The sequence below is a fragment of the Cydia strobilella genome, chromosome 26 (genome assembly GCF_947568885.1).
Source record: "Cydia strobilella chromosome 26, ilCydStro3.1, whole genome shotgun sequence".
NCBI lineage: Eukaryota > Metazoa > Arthropoda > Insecta > Lepidoptera > Tortricidae > Cydia > Cydia strobilella.
In genome coordinates, this window is record NC_086066.1 from 8,931,988 (window position 1) to 8,947,973 (window position 15,986).

The window sequence follows — 15,986 nt, forward strand, 5'->3', positions numbered from 1 at the left end:
AAATTAAATGAGATATCCATTGGATGTCTTAGTAATAACTTAAGCAAATCTTAAAGAGGACATTCCGAATTGCGGAAATGTCAAATTTGACATGACTTTCTTAAATATCTCGTTATCGTTTCTGTGTCATATCTTGTGGATATCTAGATCATTGTTCGAATTGGCCCGTTGGTCATCATACTCATCATTTATGTCTAATTTCACTTTGTTCAGTTCGAGTCAATGCAAAGTTTTTTTTTTATACTACGTCGGTGGCAAACAAACATACGGCCTGCCTGATGTTAAGCAGTCTCCGTAGCCTATGTACGCCTGCAACTCCAGAGGAGTTACATGCGCGTTGCCGACCCTAACACTCCTCTCCCTCGAGCTCTGTAAAGTAAGCTAGACGGCCTCTTTCAAATCTGGGAGCCTACATTTGTGGTTTTCCATTACAGAAGGGTGCTTCAAATGCAATAAGGATGAATGTTTTAAAATATTTATCATTCAAAATCATCATTTAAGTCAATTCTACCAGTCAACATAAGACATAACGAAACAACTCAAAATTTGCATTGGATTACTTTGCCCCACATGTGGATAAAGCGCAAGTTTATCATCAAATTTTGAACAATCAAGAGAGCCTTTACCAGCTGGTGTGGTGAACTCTCATTTTTTGCCACAAATAAACGCTTTCTATACTCTATTCTACCCGCCTCGGCCACCGCTGGACTTGGTCACTTTTTGTTTGGTGTATAATATTATTATCTATTTCAGTTTATATTCTATTCTAAATAATGTAAGTATGGAAATAGCCACGTGAGTTTTTCGTAGCATCTATCATCCGGATAAATTTTATCTTTTCGTTTGACGTTTGTCGTGTCGTGTCGTGACCAGATCATAAATTTTGATCATTTCATTAAATGCCATTTCAGATTGATCACCTAATGATATGATTAGGTTATGTTTGACTTTTTCATGAAATGATCAATTATAAGGTCTGGCCACGATAGATGGTAATACAATTAATCTTATCTAGGCCTGGTGGTCGCCTGCCAAAGTTCCCTTTTTCCTGAACGCCACACATATAGCAGGATGTGTGGGATCACCATAAATCTATCGCCCACGGACTACACTGATACGCACTTAAGGAGGAATTGAAGCGATCGCAGTTGAAGGGAAGGGGGGGAATGGACAATAGTTTCGAATGTGTTTTAAACGCTTTGCAATTGTTGTGTCTAACTGCACCCCAAGTATACTATTACTTATTCTGTGCCCAAGTGTAAATTTCATAGCGTGACATACCTGTCTTAGCGTGATATAAACCTGTGACATACCTGTTATATTTTCGATTTATTTGTGACTTTTTATGCCATTCGATTAAATAAAAATAAATAACTGCAAATCTATTCCTACGCTTTTTTCCCCAAAGTGTAATGTTTTTACGGACGTCACACTTAATTAATATGTAGTTTAGGTTCGTTAGGTAGCTTCAGATACCCAAAGGACAAACCGACCAGAAATAGGAGCCCCGCAAATCGGGGCTCCGTCAAGTTCAGAAAGAAATAATATTGTCTTCGGTTACCGCGATACTTACTCATGAAATAAAACTATGAAAACGGATTATATCGCGTAACTAATGTAACTATATTGAATTTATAATACATCCCGACGTTTCGAACCCTTCAGCGTTCGTGGTCAACGGGTGACTGACTTCTAATCATTTTATATCGTTATTTATTAATATTGTCTTCGGTTACCGCGATAGTTACTCATGAAATAAAACTATGAAAACGGATTACCATACGCGCGGATTCAATATACGCGATATAAACCGTTTTCATAGTTTTATTTCGTTATTTATTATTTCTTAAATATTCCTCCATCTTCATTTATTGCTAAAAGTATATAAAAAGTGAAATTTACCTTAGGTCTAAATACCATTAGGTACATAAACCATTTCGAGACAAATCTTATTTATTTTGTAAAATATGCCTGAAAGGAGTTCTTTGACAAAACTATTTTAACAATATAATGACTAATGGGCGGCTGACGGATGCAAAATAAATATCGACATCTTTTTTATCGATATCAAATCCCTAGATTGTATCCCGAGTTATCACAGGTTCGCTAATAATATAAAAACAGAAGAAGTTAAATAAACCCTGTAATAAATACCGCCTTCAAACGTACTCGCAATAAATGTAGATTCGTTTCTTCCGCCATATATTCGGCGCGCACTATAATTTTATTCATGGCTTTTTTACAGGGGAGGTTTCAATTTTACATACGATTATACGGGGCCTTTACGATTACGCTTGGAAATATATCTACTCCAGAAATCTTACTGTTACGACTACGCAATCGCAATACACTGCCGCTCGAAAAAATTACAAAAATTAACTAAGTACGCTCGTTCAATAAAGGCCGTTCCATCGGTTTGCCGCTGTCTCTATCACATTTCGCAAGAAAGAACGGGAAAGATCATGCGCGCCAAGTGTCAATTTTGATCGAATTTTGTCGATTTTTATTTATTTTAAAAACGTTACCCTACAATATCGAAATTCGAAAGCTATGAAATTACTATTTAATTTAAGATTGTTTTTTCTTCTTTTTTTGTTTATAGTATCACATAATAAATAACCGAGTAAGTTGGATTAAAAGTCCGAGTTAGAGGTTACTTTAGGATTTAATTGTATCGAGCGAAGTGTCATAATTCGTGTATCGTAAACTATGATATTAAAAATATTTATCAGTACGGTTTTTACTCACTATTATTTTTAGTCGCTTTTTGGCGACATGTTTCGGATTCTTTGGGAATCCATCCTCAGGCACGAGCGTCCGTGGCGGTTGTACGTCGTGCACTGCCCGCGCCGCCCGCCGCGCTATGATATTAAAGATAATATAGTCAAGAACTACATATATTTTTGCCCCACTTAAATAATTATTTTATTCTGTTTTTAGTATTTGTTGTTATAGCGGCAACAGAAATACATCATCTGTGAAAATTTAAACTGTCTAGATATCACGGTTGATGAGATACAGCCTGGTGACAGACAGACGGACAGAGGAGTCTTAGTAATAGCAAAGATAGATATAACTCCGTAATAGATGGATACAGTCTAAGGAAAAAACGTGCCTCGAAAATCACGAAAATTTGATTCTCGATTAGATGGCGCAACTAGCTTTGGCCTACTCTCGTATAGAGGGCGTTGAGGGTTTCGTTTGTTATTTATAATTTTAACACATATCAGTGAAAGAACATGGGTCAAAATCATATAAAAATTATAAATGGCAGTGAATTTGCAGTGGTTACAAAATTTACTATGACAGTACCGCTCTATCTAATCATATCCTCTTTGATTAAGGCAAAAAAAATCTTTCAAAATCATTTCACAGCACTAAAATCTACGTCCCGTTTCATTTTGCTGTCGTATTAAAAAATACACACTGTATTAATATACTATAGTGTAGTAATACTGTATTATTAGACAAAATTGTTGCACTTTAGCGTACCTTACTCTTGCAGATAGATCCGGATTGATTTATGTAAAACCGGTTCTCGGCGTCCGGATCCGGAGATAGTGGCCCGGAAACAGGAAGTCAGGGGTTGTTTGTAGGCGCAGCAACACTGTTTTCAAGGTCTGTCTAAAGACAGGTTCAGACTTGTTTAGACAAGTGAGCAAAACATTTGAAATCGAGTAAACATATATATTTTTCATTTCTCATGCTCTGAAAGAGGGTCATTGTTCATCGCACTTAAACTATCGTGAGACATATTTCAAAATATTTATCAGTGCACGACGTACAACCGCCGCGGACACTCGTGCCTGAGGATGGATTCCTAAAGAATCCGAAACATGTCGCCAAAAGCGACTAAAAATAATAGTGAGTAAAAACCGTACTGATAAATATTTTGAGGGTCATTGTTGTTCTAAAAGGTGTTCAGAAAATCATACGTGTCTGCACTAGAGCATCTTACGTCCGAAATACGATTTTATTTTTATTTTTAGGATAAGCAATTGAAATTTATGTTTAAATGGATTTGTTATACAATTTCCATTCTGATATTTGACTTTCCATTCCATAAATAACGATACTTTTGCATAAATTGTTAACTGAAAATACCCTTACGAAATACTATAAAAATGTATACTTAGTCATGTTTTGAAGAAAACACATAACACATGCATTTTACTTTCCTCGTATTCGAAATGAAAAGTAGAGTGAAAAGCATCATTTCATCCCTTGGTTAACAATCTACTGTTTAATAAGGAAAACTTAACCCTGATAAAAAAAACACCACACCAGCTCGTAAAGGTTCTCTTTATTCGTGCCTGATGAGAAAGTTGCATTTTAACCACAAGAGTGGCCATGCAAATGCAAATTTTGAGTTGTTTCCTCGTGGTGGCTGATGTAAAACATTGACTTTGAAGTGATGATTTTAATGTAATTAACAGCATTCAATTGGATTTAATTTGTAATATTTTACAGTTAGTATTTTCCTCGCATTGGTGTGGTAAAAATGATTCTGTTTGAATTTTGGAATCTCGATTGTCGAAAATCTTGAATCTTAATTGAACATTTCGATGTATTTATGCTGAGGAAATGATATATGATCAAAACTCGGTAATATTTCAGGCTATTTCATAGACCACCCGACGTCCGCTTACCACCGCTTATGAACCGCAGTTATTTAAGTAGATTGAAATTTATTATTAGTGTTATATTCAGAAAAAAAAAACCGCCAATTGCGAGTCGGACTCGCGCACGCAGGGTTCCGCACCATTACGCAAAAACAGCAAAAAAAAAACACGTTTGTTAAATGGGAGCCCCACTTGAATATTTATTTTATTCTGTTTTTAGTATTTGTTGTTATAGCGGCAACAGAAATACATCATCTGTGAAAATTTCAACTGTCTAACTGTCACGGTTCATGAGATACAGCCTGGTGACAGACGGACAGACAGGCAGACAGACAGATCATCCGGTCGTCATATAGCCAGGCTATAGTCCCCACGCTGGCCCAATGCGGGCAAAAAAAGAACCTAAAAATATTTTGGCAAAAATAAAAGCTTGTAAAAAAAGGGGGGATATAGGAAAAAGATGGAAAAACTCACCTTTTCATGGGTTTTGACAGGCGGCTTGACAATATACGGGATCCCCGGCATGGCCCCAAATATGGAGGGCATCATGGCCGGCGCGAAAATCACTTTGACAGCCTGACAGTTACACTTGTCAACCACTTCCTCACGTTTACAGCAACAACCTTTACAACACTCAGTTTGTATTGACGTGGTTTTCATAATATTGTCATTAGTTTCGGTATCGGTTTCTGTATCGCACGGCACTACTGTTGGCTTTGTTACCGACGTTACTAAGGTTGATCTTGTATTTATTTTTTTGGTTTCGATAAACGGTTTCGGTTTCTTGGTAAAGTCTTTTGGTATTTCTAGTAGAGGCGTTTTTCTTTTCAAGTCCTTTGGTAGTTCTAATAAATAGTTTCTTGTGCGTTTGTCTGTTTGATTGTTGAAAGGATGCACTAGAAGTGTTTTAGGTTTAGAGGGTTTAGGATTAGAGGCCCCTAATAGGGCCTCCGAGGACCTTAGTGCATCCAATTTGATGGTTTTTCGATAACTTTTATGGAAAGAAACATTTGCTTTAAAAATGGGCGTTTTTTCACGTTATTTATTCACTATATCCAAATATATGTGTTTAAATGTTTTAAAAATGTTTTTTTTTTTTATATTTTTAACACCTTTTTTACTAGCGACGGCACCAAAGTTCTCAGATCAAGTGAAATGCAATAATTGTTAAATACATTCGTTTTAATAATTTCACTTATACAATAACTTATTTTTTTGCAAAGCTTTAAATAAATAATTAATAATCAATAATTCGTTTTCATAATATTTTAATAAAAGTAATTTAGTTAGATTATTATACACACGCTTATTTAAAAACTTCAGTTAACGTCTTTTTTTTTCACTTTAACCGGCGCATTACTTACTCACAATTACACATCGTTTACACACACAAGTACATTTCAACACAACACACAACTTTATTTACGAACAATCAAAGTCAGAGTTCACCGACCTCTCACGTGCGTTTGTTGACAAACAAACAACAAACAAATATTGATTTAAACCGAAAAAAACGCCCCAATCGTTTCCAATATCACCTCATCACTACAACTGTCAAGCTGACATATGTTTACGCGCGAAACGACCATAAACAAATCAACTTTTTTTCAAGAGTTCGGGAAGAAGGCACCGCGCATACGTCCGCTCGGCATAGAGAGTCGTGTAACACTAAAATGGGAGGTAACTGGGCGTGGGTGGGGGCGTGGTAAATACACGCCTACTGAGCATTTAGTTTTTTAAATTATTTAACGTCTAGACTTTGGAAGATGGCTGTGAAATCTAGGTATTATGAATAGCATTAAGTATAGGTAGGATTTGAGTTCTTGACCGAAGACAGCTTGTGGGATTAAGAAGCCACATCTTTATCAATTGTTCCACATATACACAGAAATATAGGGTAGGATGGGGACAACTGAAACAAGTAAAATTTATTGAAAATTACAATACGTATGCATGTGACGCAATACTCCGGCTATGCGGTCAGTCATTCTTAAATCCTGGACCAATAGTAACTCAGTAGTCTTAGGGCGCCGTTAAAAATTTCACTGTATAAAGCTCGCATACTTTTCGTTATTTTTTTTGTGTATTTTGACTACTTGAATTATTTTGGTGCTTTGGATGGGAATCATGGAATATTTTAACTGCCATTAAACAGCGATATAGTAGAAATAGAAATAGTTTATTCGTGGCACATTATAACACAAGAAGAACCAAAAGTAGTGTTGTTTGTAAATAATATTGGTCCTTAAAGTAAAACATGTGACGTGGGGACGGATAAAATTAAAGATGGCCGACGGAGGAGTTGGTTCTTATCAAAAACTTAAAGCTAAGGACCTAGTTAACAAGTACCTGAAAAAAAATTGGTGCTTTTGTCCAGCGTGTCCACATTATCACCTGAAACTGCCTTACTACTAGTTTTCGTCCACGTGACGGATTAGCAAATAATATATTTCATTTTTAATTTGCTACACGCGAAATATATTTTTATGTAGATAGATATATTGTTCAGACATCATTTGTGCAGCAATGTAGGTTTTATATTCAAAATTTGTCAAGTGGACGAAAACTAGAGCTGGACGAAAACGCAATGACCCGTATCATCATTCTACGCAGACGAACTCGCGGGCAAATACTAGTCTTCGCTAATAACGAAGTGGTTTGATTAAGAAATTAACTGTTATTACCTACCTACCTGGACGGGGCAAGGGTTAAACTTAATCAACGGTAAGTGTCCCCTAATTGCGCCCGAAATGGACAGGGTTTAACCCTTCACCCGCCGTGTAATGTGCAAATTTACGATATATTTATGTCTGGACAACTGGTTGTATCGATTTTCTTACAAGGCGCTTGCTGGTATTTTTATGAACGTTTAACTCTAACGAACTAGAATCAACATCAACTACACCTTATAAAACAAAGCCCCCCGCCGCGTCTGTCTGTGTGTATGTATGTTCGCGATAAACTCAAAAACTACTGAACGGAATTCCATGCGGTTTTCACATATCAATAGAGTGATTATTGGGGAATGTTTAGATATATAATTTAAGGTTTTATGTAACCCGTGCGAAGTTGATTATTAACGATAACCTTTTTGATTTGTACTTGTTTCATTTATTTTGGAGCGTAGATATACGTATGCTTTTTCTACATTATACCTACAACTTAATATTAATTTGAAAAATAATTATACATATTTTACTGCAACTTGAATTTGGACCATAGTTGTAAGTGGTGGAATAAAGTTACCTGATTTTGGAGCATTCTATGAAAACGATAAGTTTTACATTAGTTTTTTTTAACAAAATTCTTTATATGCAATGTCTACGTGTAGGACAAAGTATTGACGTATTTTGCATGAGAATCGCTTACGAAATATTTGCTTTAGTTCCGAATCACTTTGCCGACGCGTATTATTGTAAAAGTAAATTAAACGCGTATTATAGTAAGTAAGTAAATTAAATTAAACGCGTATTATAGTAAAAGAAAACAGTTTATTAAGAAAACAAGCAGCTTTAAGATGATACCAATATTACACTTAAAAAAGGCAAGCCAAAAAAGAACCGGCTCGGAAAGTCAAAAAAATGGATGGATGGATGTCTTACGTAACGATGGAATGCTCCTTTTACGTACCGGAAATGGTTGATTATTAGACTTTTGAAACGAATTTTAAGCTACACTAATTGAGTGGTAATTTTTTTTTCAAATCAATTCATTCCCCTCGTTGGCCTCGTTAGATCAGTATGCGGTCCGCGAGCCGGAAAATCAACATCCGTTAACTACGCGATTGATTTTGCAAATCCTTGAGGGACCTTACTTTAATTTAGAGTTTCTTTCGTCATTCGGAAAAGACATCAATTTGAAGCTTTCGTTTAGGCGCTATTCATTTGACATTTTTATACTTTTATTTTAATTTTATAGGTTTTAATGACATGCACAATGAGAGTCAAAGAGTATTGTACGCCAAATTCAGGCTGATTGTGATGTAACCAAATACTAACCCTACCACCATTTATAACCACTCACTCACATTCAAACAATAAAAAATTTGTATTTGTATTTATTACGTAAGACGATTTTTGCTAGTTTTTGACCCCTTTTCCAATTTAAATTGTATTTTTTTTTATTTACTCATAATGCATGTTAATTATAAGATGTATTGTTTTGAAAAGATGTGTCCCGCCGAGTTTGTTGCCGGTCCCATATTGAGATTACCCTCCTCCAATTGAGGGGGGATTTAAATCTTCTCGGGGCGTTCATAAGCGCATTGTAATATGCCTACTTGAATAATAAACTATCTTATCTTATATTTATGTAAGAAAAAAAAAGAACAGCCCGACCTACGCCCCCGGCGCGGCGCCCCCCTGTTTAATGATAGATAGATAGATAAACCATTTATTCGTTTGCCACAATACACATATATTAAAACAGAAGAAACACAGGAGATACAAAAAAGCAACATTAAGATAAAAAACAAAACTTAAAAAATAAACCGTAGAATTGCTGTGTGCGTTCCAGCAAAACCAAAGTGTTCTGCTGGCTCAGTTATACACTCCGCTCTTTCGAGCGAAGCACTGGTAATTCTGCTAGAACTGAATATTTATTAATTACCTACTATTTTGTTTTAGCGACGTTTGTTAGTACCAAATACTGCGTAATAGATGGATACAGTCTAAGGAAAAAACGTGCCTCGAAAATCACGAAAATTTGATTCTCGATCAGATGGCGCCACTACCTTTAGCCTTCTCTCGTATAGAGGGCGTTGACGGTTTCGTTTGTTATTTATAATTTTAACGCATATCAGTGACAGAACATGGGTCAAAATCATATAAAAATAGTTAATGCAAATAAAAAATCATTTATCCATGTTTAAATACATTTTATCGTATTTTTATAAATCTTCATTTTTAGTTTTAAAGTATGCCGATAGATGGCAGTGAATTTACTGTGGTTACAAAATTTACTATGACAGTACCTACCGCTCTGATCTTATTATATCCTCTTTGTTTGTACCTACAAAAGGTACTAATAATTTTATTTTTTTTGGTAATAATCGCAAAACTTACTTAAGAACTATTAAGACTCCCTTCCACCCTTTTGTAAGAAAAAATAAGACATGGTCGACCTCTATCCTCCTTAAATCGTCTTACGTAATATATGAATAGTGCCTTATAGGTATAGCACCGTAGATACAACGCATACGGAGATAAATATAGACCATTATGTTGTCTTTAACACCTAAATAAATAATTTTTGGCGAAATTGAAATTTTTGGTACAAGCCTTTTATCGCTGACTGTACTTTTCTTTCTACAGGCAACTATATACTCATCGAGACAATTCTAAAAACCCTAAACACGATTGGGTTTCGTTATTTTATTACAGAGCTCTTATGGCCACATCCTGTCTCCATCAGCAGATCAGCTCGATGGTACCATAATATACATAATTATGTATGCAAATTTTCAGCTTCATGTCAGGGAAGTGGGTCAAATTGAACTTGCAAGATTTGATTACAGACCAATCGTCGATGTTTAACCACATTGATGTAATACTGCTGTACAGTATATTTACTGCTGTACAGCTATTTACGCATAAAAATTACAGAAAATGTGGAAACGAAACATTCGTCGCTTATTGACAGCAAGGAACTGAGAAAAATCTATGCATATGAACAAGACGCGCGCTGGCAGCGGCATATTATTATACCATGGTACCCGTCCAGGCTGCCAGCACGCGTGCAGCACATAGGTTGATAGTTCCGTCGCCCACAGAGGGTAAAACTAAAAACCGGTCAAGTGCGAGTCGGACTTGCGCTCGAAGGGTTCCGTACCATTACGCAAAAAACGGTAAAAAATCACGTTTATTGTATGGGAGCTTTTCTCACCGACTCGCGTAAAAATACACAACTTCCAGAGTTTTCTGTTATAATATCGTAAAGAAATGAGTGATTCCAGTGATGAAGATGATCTAGCGTGCGGAGGTTGCACTTTCCTCGCTATAGTGAGGTGAAAAGTTTTGTGTTACACACGGGCGCAAATGTATTTTACTTCTCGTGTGTTGAAACACTCGCGGGTAAAATACAACTTTGCACCCTTGTATAACAAATAACTATTTTCGAATTGGTGATGTGAAAAGACGTTTTTTTTATTGGTATTAAAACTGAAACTAGGCGAACTCCAGAAAAGCTTTTAGGACAATTTAGTTTTCAAATAGGATGGAACTCCCTGTTAAAATCTTTCGGATTCCTTGTGAGCACGCTGTAGAACTTCCGAACAACCCTTTACAGATTGGCATCGTGGAAGTTTGGTGAAAAGGGTACGTTTGACGGTGACAGCTGCTTATGATAAGATAACGGACAGACGGATAGAAGGATTCTAATTCGAAAGCCTGATACAACTGATATCCCGAGTTAGAGCTGACAGCAGTTAGAAAATAGTTATTTTCACATGCCCATCAGTCCATCACCCGTTTATCACATTTAAAATCGGGTCTATCGCGAATTTATTTTGTTACCTTTAAGCCCGGTTCACATTTGTCTGTCGCGTTGTGTTGTGTCGTGACGCATATTGGTTTCATACATTTAATACGACAAATATGCACGCCATCATATTAAATGTATGAAACCAATATGCGTCACGGCCAAAGAATATCGACAGTCAGATAAATGTGAACCGGGCTTTATTTACCGACGTTTCGACACAGGTTTCACTGCTCGTGATTCGAGATAGACCCGATTTTAAATGTGATTTAATATGTGTTCAAAACTCGAAAGTTTTAAATGTTACATCATCCGTTTGTATGGGAAGGTGCAATTCAATTGACCTATATCAAGTGACCTAGGTGTATAAAAAAAAATGTAATTAAAAATACTTAGTGTAGGTAACTAACATAGCTTTTAAGTTACTGTAACTAACCATATATGGACTTGTGGGTATGAAATAAAGATATATTTAATTTAATTTAAGGCCGAGCTTGCCGGGAACTTATGTTATGTAAGTTTCATAATTTTCGGAGATAAGGAGAGGAGATTCGCACTTTATTGTACATTATCTTTCATAAAACAATATATTTTCAGTAAAAAAGTGCTATTCTGGGTCTTTCACATGATGTAGACTGATATTTTGCATAGAAAATAAAAAAAAGGATTTAAATAAAAATAGTTTATTTAATAATAAATACAGCAACCATAGCAGTCAGAATTGACTCAAATAGAACCCTTATCATTAATCGCCAAAAATAACTGATTTTAAGAAGACTAGTTAAATATATTATATAACGCATTTTTTCATCACAAAGTATAGGTTACTTTCCTATAATTACGATACAAGTGCGAAAAATAGGAAATTCGCACATGTACCGTACAACGTTTTACAGTACATATGGCCCTTTAAATTTTCCAGGTAGTTTCGTAATGTGGTAATTATCACACTAGAGCGGTAAAGTAGCACCATATGTACTGTAAAAAATTATACACATCAGTCATACATAAAATAAAATAAGTAACAAAACTACATCATATTAAATGCAAATTTAATAATTAAATACATTTACTAAAGAACGGACGCTTAGTACGAGGAACATTGTACATACATTGACCCGCCTGTTCCTATCTCTATCGCACGCGCGTAATTATATTGCTGTCCTCGTCATGATGACAGCGGTCCATGACACTGCGAGAGGGATAGCATTCTAATTATGCGCGTGCGATAGAGATAGGAACAGGCGAGTAAACGTATGAAATACCTCGTGGTAGGCGTCTGTTCTTTAATTACAATTAAGTATAGTTAGTAACTTAGTAAATAGAACAATTACGTAATAGTCATACTTTTTCGTAACAATTTAATATTAAAAACCGGCCAAGTGCGAGCAAATTCTTTTCAGTCATCGGCGTCATCGCCTCCCGTTTTATACTTTGTCAGATGATAGTTTAGATGCTATTGTTAATAAAACAAACAGTCAGCCGGTTGTATCGCGGTGGAATGATCGTGTTACGCCTTTCGATGGCTGTCATTCCTCAACCCACCAACGGAGCGGCAGCTGACGTTCACGAGGGTTCATCATACATAGCCGTTAACCGCTATACGAGTTTTCGCCCGGGAGGCGATGACTGACGAAAAAAAAAACGGCAAAAAAATCACGTTTGTTGTATGGGAACCCCACTTAAATATTTACTTTATTCTGTTTTTAGTATTTGTTGTTATAGCGGCAACAGAAATACATCAGCTGTGAAAATTTCAACTGTCTAGCTATCACGGTTCATGAGATACAGCCTGGTGACAGACGGATGGACAGCGGAGTCTTAGTATAGTTAACGCTATCTCTACTGAGCTCGTTAACTTACCTGTACTAACAATGGCATTCTGTTAAACAAAAGCCATTATTTCTTTTATGTGAGCGCGTGGCCTTTGTGCCTGAGGCTCACACACAATTGACCACGCGCGCAGGCAGCCCGCCTGATGTTAAGCAGTCTCCGTAGACTATATATATACGCCTGCAACTCCAGAGGAGTTACATGCGCGTTGCCGACCCTAACACTCCTCTCCCTCGTTGAGCTCTGGCAACCTTACTCACCGGCAGGAACACAACACTATTAGTAGGGTCTAGTGTTATTTGGCTGCGGTTTTCTGTAAGGTGGAGGTACCTCCCCAGTTGGGCTCTGCTCTAGATCTGGAATGACATCCGCTGTCCTGTGCCCTACCACACAAAGCGAAAGGTCATTCACAGTGCCCATTCCTCTCTTTTGGATGTAGTTTAAGGACATACCCGGGTCCAAAAGTGGTAGATATCAAGTGATATTCCATACATAAGTTCCGAAAAATTCATGGGTACGAGTCGGGATTTGAATCTGCGATCTCCGGATTGTAAGTTGGACGTCAGATTCACTCGGCCACCACAGCACGTTGGTAATTAATAAAGCAAGGAAACTAAAATACTAGTTTATGTGACTGTTACATAATGAAAGGCATTAAGACATGAGTGTGGGTTTATGAAACGAACGAAGCGAGTTTCATAAAATGATCATAAGAGCATTTTCAGATGTGTACCGTTTTTTGAAAAACCATCAACTTTTGGATTATTTCGACTCAGAATCACGAAGTCTATTGATTAAAACGAAGAAAAAAGGTGTCACAATAAAAACTCTTTTTTTCTGGACACCCTTATAACTTACGTAAAGTATAAAGTTACGTTTTTTTTTTGTTTTTTTTTTCTCAGTGCACCCACCTTGACGCTTTTTTGTTTAGCCCTACGGTTGACCGGTAGAGAATGCCTACAATGGCATTAAGTCCGCCCGTTGTACACTTATTATGTGCAATAAAGTTTAAAATAAATAAATAAACTGTGATGACATAAAATGTATATTTTATGAATACATTTCTAGTGGTGCCCTAGAGCGGCGAACTTATTAGCAACAGCAATATCTTCCACCCCGCTGCTGTCGCTGTCGTCCGCGTCTGTCTGTGTGTCTGTATCTCCGGAACTCTCGCTGGCGGCCGGCCCCCGCCCCGGCTGCGCCGATTGTGATGTGAGCGCTTGGACCCATTTCACGTATTTCAGCTCGTCGGCGGTCTCGAACGATCCTGGGGATAAGATAAGATAACATTTGTGACGTTTTCAACCAAAAGGTACCACACTGTCGCTTGTCGTTTAAGTTGATTTCTAATTGAAGCTACATGGAAATAGCGCCTTACTGACAAGCGACAATAAGTAACCTTGAAGTAACCCTTTTGGTTGAAAATGGCACATTTATTTCATGTAAAACTATACTACAAAAAACCGGCCAAATGCGAGTCGGACTCGCGCACCGAGGGTTCTGTACTTTTTAGTATTTGTCGTTGTAGCGGCAACAGAAATACATCATGTGTGAAAATTTCAACTGTCTAGCTATGACAGTTCATGAGATACAGCCTGGCGATAGACGGAGGAGTCTCAGTAGTAGGGTCCCGTTTCTACACTCACTCCGTTTAAACAATCTTAACTTAAATAGTAATTTTACCGCTTTTGAATTTCGATATTGTCAGGCGACGATTTTAAAACAAAAAAAAATCGACATAATTCGATCAAAATTGACACTTAACGCGCATGGTCTTTCCCGTTCTTTCTTGCGAAATGTGACAGTGATAGCGGCAAACCGATGGAACGAACTTAGTGTCAAAGTGTACTGGTAACCGTGGTAACTCTAGGTTTAACCGGTTAGCCCCGGGTTAGTGGGGCCCTTAGTGTATTGTATACCTTTATTAGCCGCGTATCCGGGCGGGCGAAGCCAAAGGCAGATCTTTCCATCGAGCGCCATGCGTAGCAGGCTGTTCGCCGCTCGGTACGTGTCCAGTCTGAAAACAATTCGTAACATGAATACCTCACAACTACTTTCAAGGGAATCACAAAAAATAATAAATACACAAAAGGGCCGCCTTCTTCAATTTCATCATTTTTGTCTCGATCATAATGAAAATTGGTGTAAGTATGAGGATTGGAAAGACCCACCGTCGCAAATGTCTCTCGGAGACCACATGTCATCGTTCTTGAGTGATCTAAATGGGGCATTTTCTATGAAAAGGGACCTCATTGTCGATGGCGCTTACGCCGCACAGCGTCGCGCGGCATTGTATTTATATCGGAGCATCGTTTATAATGGCGTAAGCGCCATCGACAATAAGGTCCCCTTTTATAGAAAATACCACATATGATGGTACATACCTAGCTGCCTTAGCGGTGAGATAGCCTTTCTTCTTAGCCCATCCGTCGCAAATGTCTCTCGGAGACCACGTGTCGTCGTGCTCCGGGTGCTCCATGCGGAGCAGCGATGGCAGGTCTAGCCTTTCGCCTAGATATCTGGGGAAATATTTGAGTGATTATCTTTTGCGTTTGCAGCAGGGATGTTCCGGATGCCGAATTTTTGACATGCGGATGCGGATTTTTAAAGGCTCACATCCGCGGATGCGGATGTCGAAATTAGGCACATAAAAACGTCAAATATTATCCTTTAGTAATTTTTATTTAAAAAAAAACGTAACTGAACAAGAATATAGGTGCCCCACAGTCGCATTACTATACTAAAGTCCAAATAAAACAAACTTTTCACTTCTTGTCGCTGTCCGTCATAGGCTAAAGTGTCCGATCGACGAATCACAAAAACGAAATGAGATTCCTATTGGCTAATGACGAAATTACCTAGCACTTACGCCGCCGCTAAGACGTTCCTGTACCTACCTGGTCCACATCCGCATTCGCATTAAGCTCCGCATCAATTTTATGCGGATGTGGATGCGGATGTTGAAAGTAATGCGGAAGTTCCGCGGTTGCGGATGCGAATATTCGCAACATCCCTGGTTTGCAGCAAGATTGTAGGTAATAAAATTAGCGCTGT

General features: G+C 37.5%; 1 protein-coding gene across 1 annotated transcript in view; it reads right to left on the reverse strand.

The window, feature by feature from the left end:
• Positions 1-220: 220 nt before the first annotated feature.
• Positions 221-15,986, reverse strand: part of LOC134753365 (guanine nucleotide-binding protein-like 1) — a 28,928-nt gene continuing 13,162 nt past the window's right edge. Inside the window, exons 10-13 of the mRNA XM_063689247.1 lie at positions 15,317-15,451; positions 14,852-14,949; positions 13,157-14,199; positions 221-352 (exon numbers count right to left, since the gene is read on the reverse strand). Of these exons, the coding sequence (XP_063545317.1) occupies positions 13,997-14,199; positions 14,852-14,949; positions 15,317-15,451 (436 nt within the window). The 3' untranslated portion in view covers positions 221-352; positions 13,157-13,996. The remainder of the gene's footprint in view (positions 353-13,156; positions 14,200-14,851; positions 14,950-15,316; positions 15,452-15,986) is intronic.